This window comes from Pimephales promelas, chromosome 3 (genome assembly GCF_988280905.1).
Source record: "Pimephales promelas chromosome 3, fPimPro1.hap1.1, whole genome shotgun sequence".
In the NCBI taxonomy this organism is placed as follows: domain Eukaryota; kingdom Metazoa; phylum Chordata; class Actinopteri; order Cypriniformes; family Leuciscidae; genus Pimephales; species Pimephales promelas.
In genome coordinates this window covers 26,958,134-26,978,911 of record NC_142771.1, presented here as the reverse complement: position 1 = coordinate 26,978,911, position 20,778 = coordinate 26,958,134, and the positions used below count along the sequence as shown (strand labels likewise).

The window sequence follows — 20,778 nt, the reverse complement described above, 5'->3', positions numbered from 1 at the left end:
ATGAGTAATGATTGTCTTCATTTTCTTTTGGAGCCCTCCAGAGGCAACCCCCCCTAACCATACAACTACATAAATTACACTCCACATAAAAGTTTTGTGATGAGGCCATATATCTAATGTCAAAATGAGGCATTTGATAAAGATGTAAGATTGAGTGTTTTCCAATTGCATTTGCAGTAAAAGTATATTAAAGAAAAAGCATTGCACACCATTTCACTGTTAGGCTTTATTGCGGGTTGTACCCAAGTTATACAGCTTTGTATTCCGATATTAAGATCAGGACTTTACAAACAGTTATCAGTCTACAAGTACAGCCAACAAAAGACCTAAAAACTACTCTATTACCTCAACTACCTCGTTACATATGCACTTAAGGGTACTAAAATTGAAAACCAAGCAACAAAGAAGGAAAAAAGAAAAACAGCATTACAGGAAACATTCATCACTACACATTTGAGTATCTACCATGTATTACTAGACTAAACCTTGTGTCAATTGTTACCAATACAAATAAGGATTGTCCTTCAAAAAGTGCAGTTCCCCAAGTTAAAATTCTAAGATGACCCCAGGAAGACGCTGAAAAGAACTTCCTGCTCATTTAAGTTATCTCATTGATGTTTGTTTCTATTCGTTTTTCAAACAGTCTATCAAAGCAGTGTGCATATAGGTTACATCATGTGAGCAAAAACTACTTCTGGACAGACCACGAGAAAAATTTGCCATTCCACGCACAGCCCGTTCAGTGAGGAGCGCTGTGAAAAAGGAAATGTTAATGCATCCCTCCATTTGCTACATCTGGCCAATTTGTGTGACAAAAATAAAAGAAGTTTCTCAATCATGGCACATTACAGGAATCGTATTTTTAAATCCGACCCACTACCGCGGTCAGGATTTCATTAAGCAAAGACACGAATATGGAAGCCTCACCCTACACTGCATAGACTCTCTTAGAATTTCCCCATGGCGGAAGCGTTCATCCGTTTCTTGTGCTGGTTTCACTAAAGCTTTTTGGGTTTATAATAACATGACAGCAATACTCACAGTTTAAGTCAATTGCCTTAGCACATTGTTCAACAGTAGGAACCATTTAAAAGACATGGGTATATTTGCTCACAGGATAAATCAGAAAAGAACGACAATTTCAGTACAAAAGTAGAATGTCAGGCCAAGTCACTTTTTCATTTCCTCCAGGTTCAACCTATAAAAATGGGGATTGTACATTGCTCATGAATATCCATCCTCAAAACATCCATTTTGCAAGTGACATTTGAAGCATATACATTGTCCAGCTTTTACAAAACAAATCCCTTTCCTCCCCCTACTTGATAATTTGGCATGACAGTGGATTATTAAAATGTCTCAGCATGACAGTTCTGTCTAACACCAAACAGCTGCACACACATACAACAAAATTAAGAGGAGGTTGTGGGGGAAAGAGGAAAAAAAAAACGACAACAACAAAAAAAGAATAATCAAAGTGGAAACAAACTGGGTGCCAATGGCTTTTCCCTATGCTTTCACAGTTCACGTCATAAAAACAAAGCCACGAAGAATAGGGAAACTAGCATGTTTGCCAAGACGGCGGGAAAGAACCCATTCAGAACCATTGGTAAAGCTCAGCGCCGCACTTCCAGTAAGGACTAACGCTATCCTAGATGCATACAAACATGAAACTGAAGCACAAAAGATTGAGCAATCCACATTGAGGGAGTAAACAAAGTCACGGCAATCCGATCGGTCATACCTGCAGTTACACGCCCCCATACAAGAGGAGAATACTCGGGCTCCTGATGCGCAGGAATGGAGTGGACCACTCAAACATGCAGGCACAAACGCAGTCTAGCAAATGTACACAAAGAAGAATAAAAGACAAACAAAAGGCCCGTCCAGTCTCCAAAGCTACAGTCTGCCTCCAGAACACAAATACAGTACAAGCTTCTCTAGTTCATTATGTACACCAAGTGCAATTCCAAAAACTTTCGTTATGTAGTTCCTCTCCGGTGTTCCACTTAAAATTAGTCAGACAAACAAAATGAGATTAGCCAGGTCTGGAATTAAGTAAACAAATCCTTTGATTGAAGTATATTTGGTAAAGCGGTTACTTAAAATGGTTCAATACTGGCACACAACCATAAAGTGAGGGCAATACTCAGGGTTTTTGTACGACGAGTCATTAAATATGGATAAGTTAACACCACGCAAGTTCTACTTCTCAAATAAAACAAACGACAACAACAACAGCTTAAACAAATATTAAGGTCCATGGCTTAGCCTAATGCTGACATCTTTCTCTCCCTCTTGAAGCGTCTCATAAATTGTGCACCTAAAATATAGTACAATAAAAGTCTGTAATTCTATGCACATTATTTGAACTACCAGCAATAGATTACATTCACCTCTAATCCAGCCTTCCTTGGCCACAAGTACAGAGGCAAGCCATTTTCAATGACAAACCAGCTTTGAGGAAGGGCGAGAAGGGGAGGGGGATCGGGGAAGAAAAAACTAAAAAAAAAAAAAATAATAATAATAAAAATAAAATTAAAATAAAATTGGTAATGAGCAGCCAAAACATTAATTTATTAATATTGTAAGGAACTTCAGATTAACACAACCAAAACTGTACACATTACAATCATTTTCTATTTGTAAACAGTTAAAAGCCACTTGACTTGTTGCATCTTCGGACACAATTTGAATCAAGGCAATGAAATGTGGACGACTTTTGCACTGTTAAAATAACCAAACAAGATTTTCTTTAACACCAGCTCTGGCGATGAGGAAAATATATATGTATGTATATATATATATATATATTTTCAAACAATGTATATGCAAATTGCGGAAACATATAAAACATTACTCCAGACAAAGAAAAAGCGATTCTGTAGGCCGAGTCAGTGGCCACAGTATGCATAGTTACAGATTTCTGCTTTTTCTTATGACTTTTGACAGTTACTTCGACAGTCACAAAGCGAAAAACATTGAGCCACTCGGTGGGAAAAAAAAAAGGGAAGGACTAGATAGTGATTCAGCAAACCATATCCACTCATTAATAAAAAGACAGCATATTCAAAAAGCAGTATGTAGAATGTCTCCAGCTTAAAGCAGTTATTTGGCAGAGAAAAACTTACAGAGCTATAAGTAGTTTCAGTGCTAAAAGTTGGATTTTTCCTACAAGGAGTTTCTATGGGGGAAAACTGGCTATATTTCCTGAGAACCATGCTGGTTATTTAGCAGACAAGAGGAATAGATAAAATAACCAATGGCATGGCCAAACACTGATCAGTATTCCCAGAGATAGAAAGCTTCGTCTTCATCCTCAAGATTTTTTTTATTTATTTATTTTTGTCGCTTTTTGTTCTTTTTTTTGTATTTTTTTTTGTATTTTATATATTTTTTTTAATGATTTTTAAAAAATTCTTTATGCATTTTTTTTTTATTTTTCCATTTAAAATAAAAGGAAGAATGACCATACTTTCCCCCTCAAAAAGTTTTGTAAACAAGAGGGCACAATGTGATGCCTCCAAAACAAAATTGAAAGCCTATTTTGAAAGTGCTGTTCCCCCTGGCTTGCAGGTCGGGTTTGCAAGTCACAGCTGTGGCTACAGTTTTTTACACTGCAGAGCTAAATTCTTTAGTTTTAAAACAAAATTGGTGCAATACTTATTTTCTGTAATATCATCAAATAATCCTAAGTCAGCATCTATATCTTGATCTCAAACTCCACAATACCACAATAAGGTAGGCGTACATCAAGGCATAGTAGAGCGCACACTTTAAGAACATCCTTGAGTAAACAACTACACTGGAACTGTCGGCTCCCTCCATATTGCAGATTATACTGAGAAAAACCACATTCAGTGCAAAGTTAAAAAAGCTCAAACTCCAACATTGTCAGCAAACAAAATGCAAATAATAAAAACAAAAACGAAAAGAATTGGAATTCAAATAAACATGATGAATAAACAGATGAGCTCAACTGAAGCTTTTTTTTCTGTATGAAGAGCACTACCTGGAAGTGTAAATACATCCTTTCACATTATAGAATTGGCCTGCATGATTCAAGTATTCAAACTGATATGTTTTGGGCTAAAACAAAGTGGACATATGTGCAGAAAAAAGAAAGAAAAAAAAAAAAACGTAACTTGTTTCCACAGGGTGACCCCGCATTGTTTTTTTTTTTTTTTTTTGTAAGTGAAGAAAGTCTAACTAGTGCCATTTGATTTTTTATATATATATATATATATATATATATGGTCATATGATTATGATTAACTATTTCCACATTGAGGTCACGGGTTTGTATGTTTGTTTGTTTGTTTTTTTTTTTTGTCGTTTTTTGTTTGTTTTTAAGTCAGAAGGTGAAAGATGCACTACATGGACTCCCCACCTCCCATCAGATGGTCAACAGGAAGGAAGGAGCTGATGGGGGAGGGACTGTTGATTCTCCCTCCCTCACCACCACTGGGGCTGCCCCACAGGCTCGTGGAGTAATTGGGAACGCCCCAGAGAGACGAGCCGTGCAGGTCTCCGCTGCCGGCTCCTGATAGCCCGCCGCCGTTCCAGTGATTTGGATCAGTGCGGTTTGGGAAGGGGTGAGAACCCTCGATGGATCCGATCCGATTCTGAGAAGAGCCCAGCGTCTGCCAGCTGGGAGAGGCAGTCATTGACTGACCTTGTGCAAAGAAACGATTAATTTCCTCTTCACTAGCAAACTCTGCAAGAATAGTAGTGTTCCCTAAAACACACCTGAGGAGGAAGAGGAAGAGCCTTTATCAGTATTGTGCCTTACATTCTCCAGCACGTGGTTCTGGGAATCTGGTAACAGCTTTGCACAGAGGTCGCCGCATTATTATAGTTTTTCAAGCAAATAAGTAAACAGGCTGATAAACTTCAGGACCCTTAAAGGGTTAGTTCACCCAAAAATTTATATTCTGCCAGTAATTACTTTCCCTCATTTTGTTCCAACCCCTTAAGACTTCCGTTCATCTTCGGAACACAAATTAAGACTTTTTTGATGAAATCTTACTCTTACTCTCACTTCATTTTGCGCCATTGGTAAGGCACTTTCACATTTTCTAGTTGGATTTTCACGTGGAAATGCACACTTTAGAACCATTTTAAACAGTACGTCGAGACCCATCTGTGTCATCATCTCAGTTCTCACAAATGTGTCGTGGCCCTCATCGTGATCTCACATCAGAGGCACATAATGAATAAATGAAGTCGTTATTTTGGGGGGTTTTTGCACACAAAAAATATTCTCGTCGCTTGATTAACTTAAGGTTGAGCCAATATAGTCACTTGGACTACTTTAACAATTTTTTTTACTAACTTTCCTTGACTGGCAGAATGAAATTGCCAAGAAAACTATGAAGGAGTGAGACAGCTCTCAGACTTAAAATTAAAACATGACTGAACAGTATCAAGCATATCCCCTATAAACCTTATTCAGAGCAGCACCATTCCAGGTATGAAGCGATGCTGTGAGGGATAGACTTATGGCTATATCGAATATATCGCTATATATATATATATATATATATATATATATATATATTTTCATATCATTACTGACAATGGTGAACCGTTAATAAACACCGATACCGTTTTAACGCCCAGCCCTAATTTGCAGTCTTAAGCTGTACATTGTGAAGATTCTATTTCTAACAATTATAAACCAATCAATGCTTTTGATGAATCTAGTTATCCAAGGTAGAAGTGGTCAAGTTATGTATAGCTAAATTGAACACACTCATAGCAATCATAATATGATTTCTGTTCTTTACCTTTAAAAAAAAAAGATGGACTTACATGTGCAGTGACTTCTGGGCTTTTGCCGCCTCCTCCTTAGAGCTGTAGCAGACCACAGCATTGCCATGGGGAAGGTTCAGATGGAATGTGATCAGTGGACCGTGCTGCATGCACAGAGTTCGCAAGGTGGAGCCATCAATCTGCAAAACAGGTCACACAATAAATGATTTTGCTGTGCCGTTATATGTAAAAAGATATCTAGATTTAAAGTATTTCCTTTAATTAATTAACAGCCATTACTTACAAAATGGCTAATGAGAGTTGGCCATTGAGAATTATTACAAACTTGATCATAATGAAAGCACATTTAATGAAACCATATCTACGGTCATGTCCAAATGATGCAAAACACAACCTAATATGTAAACAGAAATTGCCTAAATTGTCTGATTTCAGTCAGACATAGAGAATAAGTGTTTATTAGTTTATTAGAGCTTTTCCTTCTAAAACAGTATAACTTATCTATATTAGTGATTCATGGTTTTTCATTAATCCCTAAACTGCAAAATACTGTGTTGATAAATAGTTTTATGGTGTTTTGCACCGCAAAAATCATGAGTGCTGAAACAGGCAATGTGAATGCTATGGAGTGTTAAAATGAGCCCATACAGTCCAAATCATTAAACTCCTTACCTGAGGTGTGAGGTTTTTGAGTACAAGCCAATTAGTTCTCCCTGAGCTGCTGTCACCCCAGCTGGAACCTGTGAACAATGATCATTTCAGGTCTCTCTCAATACTTTAAAATCTACAGTACAGGCACTGTTAATAGAGTTTATAAACTGTGACTAACTAGAGTTGAATCTGGATTCAGAGCCACCCCAGCCTGCCAGTCTGAGAGAGCCGTTGTCCCAAGATGAGGGCTGTTTCTGGCCAGTCAGGCCAGGTGGAGGACGGGACGGAGCAGAGATGCCTTTTGAAGTGAGAGGAACCTTCCACAGCTCATGAGCCAAAGAGGTGTTGGTGACTGTACCAGGAGACCATTTGGAGTCACTGTTTCTGGCTGCAGGGAAGAAAATAAAGTTAATGGACTGTATTTGAACCATAGGCCTGTGTGGCTAGGCCAAAATAGTTGCACACCAACCTGAAGTGCTTTGTGCTGTACTGCTGAGGGAACTATTGTGGTTGGAGGCACGAATGGATGTCCAGGCACTATTTGAAGGCAGCGTGGTGTTAAGTGATGAGGATGGCCCTGGAAGAACAGAAAAAAAAAATAAAAAATTAATTGTTGAAAACACGAATACATACAACTCAGCAAATTCCAGTACCGTTCAATTTTCTTTAATGGTTTCTGAGCAAAGTCTCTGACTTGAAAATCAAATAAGGATCACAAGATCAGAAATATTGTGAAATATTTTCATTAATATATTTCAAGTTTAAAATGTTACTTTTATAAAAAATTATTTCATTAAAAAAATTCTTACTGACCAGAAACTATCGAACAGTACTTTCTAATGATATATAGCTGGTTTAACAGATCACTTACCATTGTTCCTGTCCCTGAGGTGATCAACATCCCGGACTGTATTAATGGAGAGATTATTAATCACACTGCCTGGAGTGACGAATGGGTCAGTTTCAGGATCAATGTTTGGATATCCTTTCCAGGGCTCACCAGGACGGAACTCTGTCAAATAAACATAACATGGTGAGCTCATTCATGCCACAGCGCCATTCTTAACCAATTGAGCTTTTGTTTAATATTCTATTTGAGTAAAAGATTTGATTGGAACATGTAAATCATTTATGAAACAAATGGGTCTGAACCTGGTGGCCAGTTGACATTAGTTGAACCATGAGGTGATTTGGCACGGCTGGGCCAGCCATCTCCCACAGAGCCAGGAGGACTGATGGGAGTGTTACTGGCATTCATGAAATCATATGGACCAAAGGGCGAGTCTTCAAGCCTCAGGCCAGATGTTATAGCACCTATAGTAAAATATCCATTAGATTTTTTGCTCACATTGTTTGATGAGATAAGATTAGGGCTGCACAAAAATGACTAAAAATGATTACTTATCCTTGATAATATAATACACTCTTAAATAGAAAAAAAATATCCGAAAAGAACAACATTGAGATGGAATGCACTTGTCACAATTAATCACACGGTCATATTTTTTTCATATCAGCTTTGAAGTTATAACTGATAACAAAAAAGGGGTTCTCAAATGGGGAAACCCACCAGATTTGCTGGGGTTTTGATCAAGTGGCGAGTTAACGGAGATATCCATGGCAGTCCACTTCTTCAGGCGGGACTGTGGCTCCTTAAAACCAACACTACTAATGTCGAGGTTGCTTACATTCAAGTTTGAGTTCAAACCTAGAGGAATACAACAAAAGTCATTTAAAATTTTCTGTCAGAATGTGCATTTTCTTAACATTTCTGTTATCCAGGAATAAACCGCAGCAGCAGCTCTAACAAAAAGATCATATCAACATTAGATTCAATTTAAATGCACTCAGTGTTTTTGATATATCAAAGTATTGAATTTTGTAAAAAATTCTAATTATTTATTACGGTGACAGCGTCACAACTTAATACTTTGGATTTTGTGTAACACTGTTCACACCACGATGGCAGCCGCATCGAACAAATTACAGCAAACAAATTACAGAGTGCACAAAAACTGTGGGACAACAAAGGAAAAAGCAAAAACAACAACAATATTGTCAAGCGGCAGAAATTATAAGTACAAGCACCAAACGTATGCCAGCCAAACATCGGATTTACAATCAAATAATAAGGGTCTGAAATCAGAAGGTTTTGCAACACTGCATTGTTTTCATTTCCCCTCTAATACAAAATGCAAGAAGAAACTTTCCTGGGGACAACAAAATAGATAGACTGTATTCACCTCTTGCTGGCAGAGAGCTGCTGTCAGGACAGAAGTTCTTTCCTACCCGAGGGTTGATGGGAGAGCCTGGCACCATGTGGCCATTGCTCATAGGTGGGGCTAGGAGGCTATGACTTTGACTAATGCCAGCTGGCAGATAGCCTGACATGTCAGATGCAAACATTGAGTTGGGCTTGGCAGCTTGGTGCAACACAGAGTCAGTCTGACCTACATTAAGATGGGGAGGACACCCACCTAAAGGGAAATTACTGAACGAGCTCAAGGAACTTTGTTCTTTCTGCAGGTCAGAGGCATTGGGGGGCATGAAGTTCTCCATATAGGACTTGAGGCTGGGTTGGTGCAGTGAGGGTGGCTGAGGGGAAGTCTGTTGCTTCATCAGGGAGGGATCGAGATGGCGAGGAGTCTGGATCATTTGCTGGGACGGACCCAAACCACGACCCTACATAATTCACAAATGAAAAAATTACATAAACGAGCCAAGAGAGAAAGAAACAAGCAGACAAGTTGGTCCAAGAGATCACAAACCTGCTGTTCCTGCTGCTGGCGGCTGTTAACAGGCATGGCCCTCTGGTTTTGAGCTTTTTGCTGCAAAAGGAGACGCTGGAAGAAAAAGTAATATGTATCGCTAGGAACATGGTAACTTATCATTTAAATATCTTCTAGGCTGTTACTTGCAGTGGGATCAATACCTGTAACTGATTAATCTGTGAAAGCTGAGACAGTTGGTTGAGTTGAGACAGCTGGTTCAGCATAGCCACCTGCTGTGGGCCAAACAGAGGGTTCAGACCCCCATTATTGGGAGAGTACTTCAACAGGGGTGGAGGAACCTGCAAAGAGAGATTGTACACATTCGTTATAAAAATAAAAGACCTACACATTTTAATGGTTACAAATTACATTGATCCTGTCTCTTGATTTCCTTTTAATAAAATTGCAAATCATTTCTTAGTAAAATATAAATAATATTTTTTTCTTCAAATTTTGCAGCCCTATTTTTAAGAGTTAATTTATTCATTTCCATGTGCGGAATCACACATTTAGAAATTTCCTGTCACTTTTTTCTGATAAATGGCCTAAAGCAACAGTGGGAACCTTGTTTACCACACAGCTTAAAGGGTTTGTTTACTCAAAAAGGGTTTCTTACCCTCATGTCATTCCAAACCAGCAAGTCTTTGGTTCATCTTTTGAACACAAATGAAGATCGTTTTGATGCAATCTGAGACCTTTCTGTACTCTCCATTGACAGCTATGCAACTTTTTCAAAAAGTTTATGAAGAGACCGTAAAACTAATCCATATGAATTGAGCAGTTTAGTCTTGACTCGATCACTTTATACAATTAACAGATTGAATTTAGGCTTTGGAACAACATGAGGGTGAGTAATAAATGACAGAATTTTCATTTTATCTTAAAGTGAACTGAGCTTTAGAAACCCAATTGTAGTTACCTGAGAGGGAAGTAGTGGAGGAGGCACTTGGTTGCGTAGAGTGGGCTGAGTGGAGTTCAGAGGTTGTGCTGGAGGCTGCTGGGCGTTCCGGCCTTGTGCTGCTGCATTACCGACACTGTACATGTTTACATTCTGTGAAAAAACACAAACAACCCACATGTACATAATGAGCATTCAGCAGTCCAGTGCATTCACAGCTTCAGCACACAGGGCTTCAGCTCTGCATGCACTAACTTACCTGCCTAACAGAGGCAGAGTTTGGATGGTGAGGCCCTGGCAAGTTGCATTGATTTTGTTGTGCATTATTCTTAAGGGAAATGCAGATATTTTGCATGGAAGTGCTCTGTGAGTTTCCGAACTCCTCCGCTACAGAGCTATTACATGCAGTCAGTGAAAGCTGAAGCACAATCACAGGCCAAGCAGAGAGAGAGAGAGAAGCAGGACGCAGAGAACAACAGCAGTGGTCAAAGAACAGAAGGAACGCCAGGCCACGAGAGAAAGACACATTAACAGCCACAGAAAAGGTGACAGAAAGGCTATGTAGCATCCTCTTTGGCATGTTTTAGGGAATTGGAATAAGAGACTACGATTCCTGAACAACTTGATGTTACATACCCCATGTAATTGATTGAAGCATTTCCTTGTGAAAAAGGAAATTTGGGCTTTCCAATGGGGCCTTAAGATTACTTAAAATCATTTTAAAATAGAAAATTTTGCTTAAAATTAAGCAAAAATATATTTAATATATTATATTTATATATTAATATATTTAATTGAATTTGCTCCCTTAAATGCACCCTCAAAGCTCTTAACTTCAGGAATAGTTTAATTTGATATAAAACATCAATTTTACAACATAGTCTCTTTGCATTGCATTTCTTTCCCATAGAGGGTGCTAAAGTAACCAACAAGCAAAAGTGACAGTCACCGTGTGAAGTGAAGGCTCCATTAATGCTATAAAAGACTAGGAAATAACTGACCTTATCCATATAGGGATTACGGTCCATGGGAGAATCTTTGTGGATCTGGTGACGTGAAGCAGGATTTTTTCCGTACTCTCCCATATTAAGAACATGCTTGTCAACATCAAAGCGCTTGTCTGTCATTCCTGCAGGATATGAGAGGAATTTATAGATTTTACAATATCATGCTAGTATTCATGGACTGTGACAAACATCACTCAATATAAGCATATGTGAATGTGACCTACCTCCAGACATATCCATCTTATTGCTCTTCATGGAATCTTCAGCAGAGTCCCTCTGTAAAAAGACAGAAGCGTGAGCATGCTAACCAATGAGTTTGTTTCTCAAAGGATTTGTGGTCACCTAATATCTAAAATAAACAGGTTTCAATCGAAATTGTAGCAATCAGAGTATTAATCCTTACAGGGTACATGTTGTTGAACTGTTTCACAAACTGATTCATCCATTGAGAATCATCTTGCTTGTTGGGTCCTTTGTTCAGCTAAGGAAATAAGCAAGCAAAATGTACACAACTTTGTCACTAAGTCCATTCAATAAAACAGTAACTTCAATGAATGATATTTTAAGTAGTTCTGCCAGGCTAAATCAGGTCTGAATTATTACCTTTGGAGGCATCTTCTTGTAGGAACTGTTACCAGGTTGGTTCATTTCCAGTGATGAATTGTTCCACATGCCTATCTTTACTTGCCCTTCCTCCTCCAAGTTGGAGTGCCCTGCCATAGAATTCTGCTCTCCATACCAGTCTTGCATAGGTTTGGATCCTAAAAAGACAAAAACAATATCAAATGAAAAATAAATGGGTGATGCATTTAGTGATTGAAAATGAATTCACTGAACACATTTAAATTCATTATATTTCACCCTGATATTTATATTGGGGGAAAACAAACAATGGGTTTAAAATAAATCAAAGAAAGTTCTTTGCCTTAATTGGAGATGTGACTTACCAGACTTGTGCTGTGACTGCTGTCCTACAGCAGCATTGCCCCAGCTACTGCCTCCAGAGTTTTCCCTCCCTGGCCCTTCCCAGCTGGAACCCGTGTCAACAGGCTTTCCCCAAGCAGATGTGCCATTGTCTACAGTGACAGGTGAAGCAGGATGCTCAACCCAGGTAGGGGACTCATTTTTTTGTGGCCCACAATACGTCTCTCCCCACCCTGCGGGCAGACACAAAAAAAAGAAAAAAAAAGAAAAATTGAAAAAGACCAGAACACAAAATAATACTATTTTTATAGTACAGTATTTTTTTTTTGCAAATAAATTAAATCGTCAGAGCAAACACGAATCAGAAGTGTGAATTATTAGCTACATGACAAATAGCTATGATAATAAAAAAAAAAAAACTATACTAGTTTTTAAAGGTTATCGTTTAAAAACTAAAATCTAATACCAAGGACAACGCAATTAATATGTACAAATAAACTCCAAAGTGGCATTGGACAACACCTGCAAACTTTCCGATGGCCTAAATCCGACCCTTGCATAAACATGCTTATGTAAGCTTTGTTTACTCTGAAGTCCTTCTAATGGATCAGCTTACATTTAACCACTAAGGTTTTTGCACTTTCACCATCCAGCATATGCCCTGAATACTTCCTTCAAAAATAGCCCTGTTCATGTGTGCCCTCCTGCTCAAGTTGCTGCCATATGACTGCACCATCGGTCAGAATGTAACCCAAGCCTATTTTTCCCTGAGCACAGCTCAAACACGGCCAATATCAAATGGAGTGGGAACACTATTTGAACCTATACCTTTACAGTTCCCATTTAGCAAATAGCAAAAATGAAAAGGCCGTCTCTATACAATCTATATCAATTTCAATGTACTGCATGAATATATTTATATAGACATGCAAACAAACACTACTCATAAGTTCAGAACTTGTCAGTGCAGGAGGTATTAGAGGAAAGGGGTGGGAGGAAAAAGTGCATCCAGAAAATTCCAAAGGGATGAGTGCATGACTAAAGATGAATATAATGGGTGAGTAATAATTGCCAAGGCACTGCCAAAAAGGAAGACACCCACCTGAGCTGCAGTTCTTTTCCTTTGGAGCCATGGAGCTTTGGGCTTGTGGGGGTTGACAAACAGCCATGCCATCCTGCTCTCCAGCATTGTTCTTGTTCCACATATTTACGTTGCCAGAATTAAATTTGATGGGATCTCCCCATGCTGAAGTACCATCATCAATATCCATTCTGCGCCTGATGGATTCAGGGGATGGCTCTTCCCATCCAGTGGAAGATTCTTCTTTGGAGGCAGCAGGTATTGGGCCCCCCTGCCATCCTGTAGGCTTGTTCTGACTAGGGGCTCCAGTCTGAGAGGTGTTCCCACTCCTGTATGTTCCCATGCTGGATTCTTGGGACTTGACCCATTCTGAAGAGTTGTTTGTTTTTGTGTTATCACCCCAAGCAGGGCTGGAGTGGCTTGGGTTGATTGGCTCGCCCCAGGTTTGGTTTTGATTGTTGGTCTTCGGTGAGTCTCCCCATCCTGTGGCTGGACCACTCTGGTCAGGAGTGTTGTTGCCTCCACTGCCTCCCCAGATGTTGCTTGTCCCGCAGCGCCCAGGATCACTCCAGCCTGATCCAGAGCGGTCGCTGTCACTGTCGCAGCCACCTGAACCAGACTTCTGGGGCTCTACCCAATGGTTTCCCTTTGGGCCTTCTCCACCCCATCCCTCTCCAGCAGAGCCCCAGCCTTGCTTTGCCTTCGGCGCATTATTCCAAGAGGACTTCTCATCCTTGGTGCTATTCCATGAGGAACCACCTTTGTTCATTGTAACAGAAGGGGCATCCTCCCATCCATTTTGCCCAACTGAGCTTTTGGTTTCTCTCCAGCCAGTTAAAGGTTTCGATTCAGACCACCCAGACACTGAAGAATCGCTACTTTTGTTGGTGCTGGGTCCATCTCCCCACCGACCTGAGTTAGATACCTGAGGGGGAGCACTGCCCCAGCCAGTCTGTCCACATCCTGTCTTTTTATCGGAGCTTGAAACATCCCAGACAGTGTTCTGGCGGACTGGAGTTTGTCCCCATCCAGTGTTGGACAGCACCCTTGGGTCCACGTCAATTCTAGAGAGAGCTGCATTAACCATCCCCTGTTGATTTCCCCTCCGTCGGTTGCCACCCCGCTGCCCGTCCCGCTCACTGCGACCTCCCGAGCTCTCTCCGCTACCTTCACTGCCTGTAGATTTGTTCCACGTGCTGCCTTGCAACGCTTGACTAGAGCTCCCTATGCCAAGAGCATCATCCTCCAAAGACTTCCATCCATTAGTTCCCTTTCTGCTTCCATTTGTGCCATCATTGGAATGCTGACTGTTGCTGGGCAAAGTGTTCCACTCCCCGTTTGAGACCTTAGTGCCAGTGTTTGAAGAGGATGAGGAAGAGGAAGAAGAGGAAGAGGCACTCCCCCAGGGTCGAGGGATCCCAGCTGGGCCCACACCATTACCTGCTCCCCAAGACATACTTTGTGAGGTACCGGGTGTTGAGTCCCAAGCTCTTTCACGACCACCCATCCCGTTATTATTATTATTCTTTAAAGCAGCACTCACAGAGGAACTGTTGGCTCCAGACTGCATTAGAGTTGCATTCACAGTGTCGCCCACAGCTTGGCCTTTAGGGATGGGACATTTGTCTCCAGAGTAATTAGTGCTGGGTGTAACGCCCCATGCTGTACCGTAAGACCCACTGTTAATCCCCTCACTGTTGCCGTGTTGAGAAATGGAAGTGCCATTTGAGACCGGAGAAATAGGGAGCTGAGGGGAGCCCCCTGTACTCATAGGCCAAGCTCGGTGCCCTGGGGGCTGTTCATTTATCTGCATTGAACCTGTAGAGTTTGGTAAACTAGAGGTCATCGAGTTAGTAGTGTTATTTGGTCCATTAAATTCAGTGTTAAGGTTTTGAGGCTGCCCACTTGGAACCTTGTTTGTACCATTGACTTCAGTTTCGGACAGCTGCAGGCATCCCCAGGACATCTTAGAGTTGATACTCTGTATGCTGGGTGTTTGACCTATGGTGCTTTGTTGAGTGTTGGTGCCACCATTTCCGTTCCCCACCAGCCCGTGGGGATTGGGCCCAGTGCTCTGAAGAACGGGCCAGGCACCATGGTTGGCATTTGGGTTCAAAGTGCTTGGATTTATACCTATATTGGTTGAGGAAACTTGGGTACCCCATGCATTTATTTTGCCATGGCTGCTTTCTGCCAGCTTTCCACTGGGGCCATCTCCGGAGCCTTGACATGTGCTTAGCATTGAGCCATTGGATACACCCCAAGGCCCCTTAACACTCCCATTACCCACATTATTGCTGCCATTTGCAACCATGAAATGAGAACCTTGTCTATTGCCATTGTTGTCACCCCCAGATGTGCTCCCAGGCGGCATCATACTAAGATTTTTTTCTGACCCAGAGCTGGAGGCAGAGTCAGCATCCATACATTCTGAGGCTAACTCTGGGTCACTACCAGTGATAGAGGGCCAGGGTCCCTCATCAACTTTTCCCCAGTTGCTGTTTGGGTCACTGCAAGGTGAGCCAGAGCTCCATGGTGAACTTTCATACTGAGGATCCAGACCAGCATGTTCCAAACCTGTGAACGCAAATAAAAGGTCAGTCATTTCAGATGGGAAACTGAATTTAGTAAAAAAAATTAATAAGAATTTGGCGACTAAAAATATAGGGTTCCTTCCAAAAAAGAAAAAAAAAAATGTTGGGAAAAATTAGCCATCCAGCAAGACATTAATTTAGACATCCAGCACATTCAGCTCCACAGACATGCAATGAAATATCCTGATTGTTTTATTAACCGAGTTATTAACTGTAATACACACAGTGCAAATAAAAGAACCTAAAACACAAGCCAAATGGAATATATAAATGTGTTGGTTACATACGACAAATTGTTTTGAACAATGGCTAACTGCCCATAGTCCTTGTCTCTGTCCTGCTGAGAAATGTCTCACTCAAGCCAGACTGAAACAGTAGTAGAGCTGCCACCATTTTGTAGCCGCAGCATGATCATGCTGCAAGCCAGGATGGAAGAGAAGGGGAAGACAGACGACTGCAAGCAGCAACACAAAGTGTGAAGTGTCTCTGCAAGTTTGCTAATTTTGCTTCGATGCGGCAAGCGTGGGGGCACTAAATTCTAACAATTACACAACTGCTGTGTTTGTTAAAATAAGTATTTTCTGGTAGCCTGCTCCTGCTTTCCTATTTTTCTGCAAGATGGCTGCCAAGCTTCCTTGAGCACCGTTCTCTTGCCAAGTCTGAGATCCTTCTCCCCGGCTGTGTTAACAACAGATATGGGAAGACAAAGCAGCACAGACAGTCTCATAGCTGGTCTCAAGTAAACTGTTTGTTTAAGAGTGACTCAGTAAAATGAGATTTTGCTGAAGGTCACTAAAGGAGGTAAAGGAAAATTACAGTTATATTACAATTCGATCTTAGATTTCATCTCTCCAGGGGAGACAAAAAGAGACCTCAACTAAGGAGAGACTTAGTAGTCTACAAGTTAACAGGATAGAACAAAGGAAATTCTGCTATTAATCACTCACCCTATTAAAGCCTGTCGTTTACTGACCTTGTCTTTCCAAACCTATATGATGACTTCAGTTGAACACAAAAGCATTTATTTTCGTAAAAAAAAAAAAAAAACAAAGTCATGCAGGTTAAGAACCACAAGGTCAGTAAATGACAGCCTTTAATATTTTTGGAGGAACTATCCCGTTAATGGGAGACTTATTGTGTCATGGGCAGTGTGTACAATCTCTGACTTACAATGCAAGACTGAATTCAGAAAAGTTAGTACTTTAAAACAGTTGGCAGCACTACTAGTCTGGTCTTATATAACACAGGAAAAACACAGATTTGGCAGGAAACAGGGGAAGTCAGTCTACTTATGCCAAGACATCATATTAATTCTTACAAGAAGCTCTAGAGCAAATGGCTAAATTTGGAGAGACATTTTTTTTTTGAGAGAATCTACATAGAAACACTTAAGCATGCACCACAGAGATATTGGCAACAACTTTCTACCTACACACAAACTGACAAACAGGTTTTCAGATGACTTGTGAACTTAACATACACACACACACACACACACACACAAAACAAAAATAGTAAACAACAGCACATGGTGAGAAAAAATAAATAGTGAGCCACCTGGTTGATTAGGGGAGTGGCTGACAGAATCCCGAATGGGAGCCATGCCTACGAAAAACAAAGAGCAACACAGTCAGGAAATATAACTAAATGAAGCTGCAAAATAGGTCACCAATAAAAAGGCCACACCCTAAAACCATTTAACAATTATTATTGATTATTTCTACAGCTATGACCAACAATTCCAATTCATCACTGCTACTTTTACGGGTAACTCCATTAGCATGACTACTGAACCGGACTTTAATTGAGTACTTGACAAATATGGGTTTTTCAGAGGGAGATGCACAAGCCAATATCTACTAGTACAGATATTCTTACACAATACTTGCATTACAAAAAAAAAAAAAAAAAAAAAAAAAAAAATCAAACAATTAGAACAAATTATTTTGTTTAGCTTTGGCACGGCTCTCTTTTTTCAAATGACACTTTTTTTCAAAAGACAATGCTTACAATCTGAAAATGGTAAAATATTAGCCAATTTATCAACATGACTACAAAAATACCAAACAAACAAAAAAACAACAGTACTTTGAGCACTAGGGGTGGGAATCTTTTGGTACCTCACTATTCAATTCATATCGACTATTGAGGTTATGATTAGATACAAATTTTATTCAAAATTTGATTTACGAAGAACCAATTTTATTTGCTACATAAATTTGATTCTAAATTACTGTTTTGAGTTACTTTTCCTATTTGACTGTGCTAGATAAAACTTGAAGAAAAAAACCCACTGAATAAAATGCAAACCTTGAAATTTATTTTGTTTTCCTTCCCATTTAAGTCAACCCAATATCATTATTAAGCTGACTACAATCATTAAACACGTCTGGCCCTAAAAGACGTGTTTAATGCAATAAAGCAAGCAGGCAATTTTATTTAAATTTTGATATTAAAAATAGGAACGAAGGAGCACATTACAAAAACATTAAGACAAATACAATAGAAAAAAATACATACAATAAAATGTATTGAAGTTTTTCAAGTACAGTAGCCTAAGTATTAACTTGTAGTAATAAATACTTCACACATAAAACTAGCCTTCCCTGTATGAATTCAATACAAACAGTCATATTAAAAAGACACAAAAGTGATTCAGTCAAAAGCGTGGAGTGATTTAAAAAAAAAAAAAAATTAGCATTAATGAAACAGACGGCAATGGTCTTTGTGAGACTGCAGTCCCTTTAAGAATGAATGAATGGATCTAATATACTGTTACGCATACTGAATTTCTGTCTAGGGGACATAATATAACTGTGTGAGGACATAACAGAGTGTGTTCTTATGTGAATACATGATGTGCATTTTGACAATTGTGTGTGCATTCAACCATGCAAGCGCAATAAGCTTTGAAAGAAGTAAATTCGGTATTGCATCTAAGATGCGGCAACTGTGCTCACGCTTCGTCTACGTCCGTCAGTGTGAGCACCACACTGAGTTCTACTTCACCCTGTCCCTAAACCTACCCATCACCAGGGTTAATGGCATTTATGACTGTTCCCCTACCATCCTAGGAAAGAAAAACATAGCTCCCCAGATGTAGATGTACATTTTGCTTTGTTTTGCTTGGACATTTGACGGCGTGTAAAGACACGCGGAATGACACGGACGTTAATGCCGTGGACATACACGCATACACGCGGATAGCTCAAAATGCGTCGAGATAACACGCCACTTGACTCGAAATTGGCATGTATGTTTACGCAGAAGTCATGATGTCATGTTGCATATATATATATAAATAAACACACAAATACATACATCTCTCTATATATATATATATTAGGGGTGTAACGGTACACAAAAATCACGGTTCGGTACATACCTCGGTTTTAAAGTCACGGTTCAGTACGTTTTCGATACAGCAAAAAGAAAGAAATGCCAGAGAAATTTCCTATTTGGTTAAAGAAAAAATATTTTTAAGTAAGTGTGAGTTTTCCTAGATCTTGAAACTTTCAGGTTTATAAATGGGTCATCTTTGAAGGATGAACAAATAATGTTTTGGTCATCACATTAAAAATAACATTTAAATATATATTTATTTATATAATATTAGAATTTTGAAGTGCTGGAAAAAGATGTGTGAAGTACTTGAAAGCATTTCACCATTCCAGCCAAACTGGTTCCAGTTAGTGTTACTATATTAAATCCATGGTGAATGTCGCTGGTCTGTGGACGTAAAGTACTAGTTCATTCACGGCACAATGTTTCTCCTGGTTTCCATGACAGCGCTGTTTGATCTAATAGAGATCTACGGTTAATAACGGAGAAATGTGAATGCATCTCACTAGATCTCCAAGCGATGTTATTACCTCAGTGGCAAACTCAAATGTTTTCTTTACCGGAGCGCGGTGTGGTAACAGTGTTGCTTGATCGAGATTGGCTCGCGCTGCACAGATGTTGCTGGTCCGAACTCCGAACTGATAAACGATCCATGAAGCACATAACGAGCAGCGCAGTTTCGTTCTGCTTTCATTACGCTTGCCATTTGATTTTGCGCAACGTTGTGTTGGCCGCGTCAGCACGAATTTTGCCGGCAGGAAAAATGGTCCAAGCAATCGTTCGGTTTGTATGCGTACCGAACCGGAAGCCTCGAACCGAAACGGTTCAATACGAATACATGTACCGTTACACCCCTAATATATATATATATATATATATATAAATCATTGATATAGATTTCAAATAATAGATTTCAGTGCACCTGGCTGATCCGTAAATAACAATGTAATTTTGCGGAGGACTATTACCTGAAAGGTGGCTTTGGGCGCAGTGTAGGACAGACCTCTCAGTCGTGAGCTCCCCTGGCTGGCTAGAGTTGAGCTGCACTTGAGTTCCCAGGGTGGCAGCGAGGACCGTGAGGGATTGCCCACACTTCAACAGCTGTTTCTGTTTGTGCTAGCAGAGATGCGGCGGAACTTCACAGAGCGGGTACCGAGGCAGGGCTTGGGGCTGGCCGCTGGCTGGGGCCCTCTTGGCATTGCTGATGGTGCAGGTTACAGTGGAGGTGCTGCTGTTCTAATTGGCAGACTGAGGCTGGCTGAAACTGGACTTGATATGTTCTGGCACTGAAATCAAAACAATAACAGGTATCAAAAACTGTAAACCCCAATATTTTCATCCAACACAACTCTGCACAATTTAAAGCTAATCAACAAATATCTATTTTAGTTTAATGATGCCTAAAAAGAGCTTTTCTTTGTGGAACTTTTCCTGATCTAGAGACATAAAAAAAGTAAAAAAAGTTAAAAAAAAAAAAAAACCCCAAAAGTAAAAGAAAGAATAATAAAAACTATGGAGACCTTACAAAAAAATTTGATAAATAAATACTGCACCTCGTTAGAAACTGACCAGATTTTAAACACTTTGAAAGCCAATAATCTGAATACAAAAGAGTTAATACAGAACTTAATACAGAGATTAAGTTCTCTATATGGTTTGCTTATATAACATATATAGCAGTTCCATACAGATTCATGGGTACCACATTAAATCCACTACGTAAATTATGCCTCCT

General features: G+C 39.8%; 1 protein-coding gene across 4 annotated transcripts in view; it reads right to left on the bottom strand.

The window, feature by feature from the left end:
* Positions 1–211: 211 nt before the first annotated feature.
* Positions 212–20,778, bottom strand: part of tnrc6a (trinucleotide repeat containing adaptor 6A) — a 42,346-nt gene continuing 21,779 nt past the window's right edge. For 3 of the 4 annotated variants that reach the window (XM_039687368.2, XM_039687367.2, XM_039687369.2), the window contains 20 exons: positions 20,012–20,329; positions 17,259–17,306; positions 13,129–15,684; positions 12,050–12,259; positions 11,706–11,863; positions 11,506–11,583; positions 11,327–11,378; positions 11,097–11,224; positions 10,117–10,248; positions 9,359–9,496; positions 9,195–9,269; positions 8,670–9,108; positions 7,997–8,134; positions 7,579–7,740; positions 7,298–7,438; positions 6,896–7,003; positions 6,605–6,814; positions 6,448–6,515; positions 5,815–5,954; positions 212–4,749 (listed from right to left, as the gene is read on the bottom strand). In XM_039687368.2, coding sequence (XP_039543302.2) covers positions 4,374–4,749; positions 5,815–5,954; positions 6,448–6,515; positions 6,605–6,814; positions 6,896–7,003; positions 7,298–7,438; positions 7,579–7,740; positions 7,997–8,134; positions 8,670–9,108; positions 9,195–9,269; positions 9,359–9,496; positions 10,117–10,248; positions 11,097–11,224; positions 11,327–11,378; positions 11,506–11,583; positions 11,706–11,863; positions 12,050–12,259; positions 13,129–15,684; positions 17,259–17,304 — 5,355 coding nt within the window. In that variant the 5' untranslated portion in view covers positions 17,305–17,306; positions 20,012–20,329 and the 3' untranslated portion in view covers positions 212–4,373. The remainder of the gene's footprint in view (positions 4,750–5,814; positions 5,955–6,447; positions 6,516–6,604; positions 6,815–6,895; positions 7,004–7,297; positions 7,439–7,578; positions 7,741–7,996; positions 8,135–8,669; positions 9,109–9,194; positions 9,270–9,358; positions 9,497–10,116; positions 10,249–11,096; positions 11,225–11,326; positions 11,379–11,505; positions 11,584–11,705; positions 11,864–12,049; positions 12,260–13,128; positions 15,685–17,258; positions 17,307–20,011; positions 20,330–20,778) is intronic. The other variant, XM_039687370.2, reaches the window with a different exon arrangement.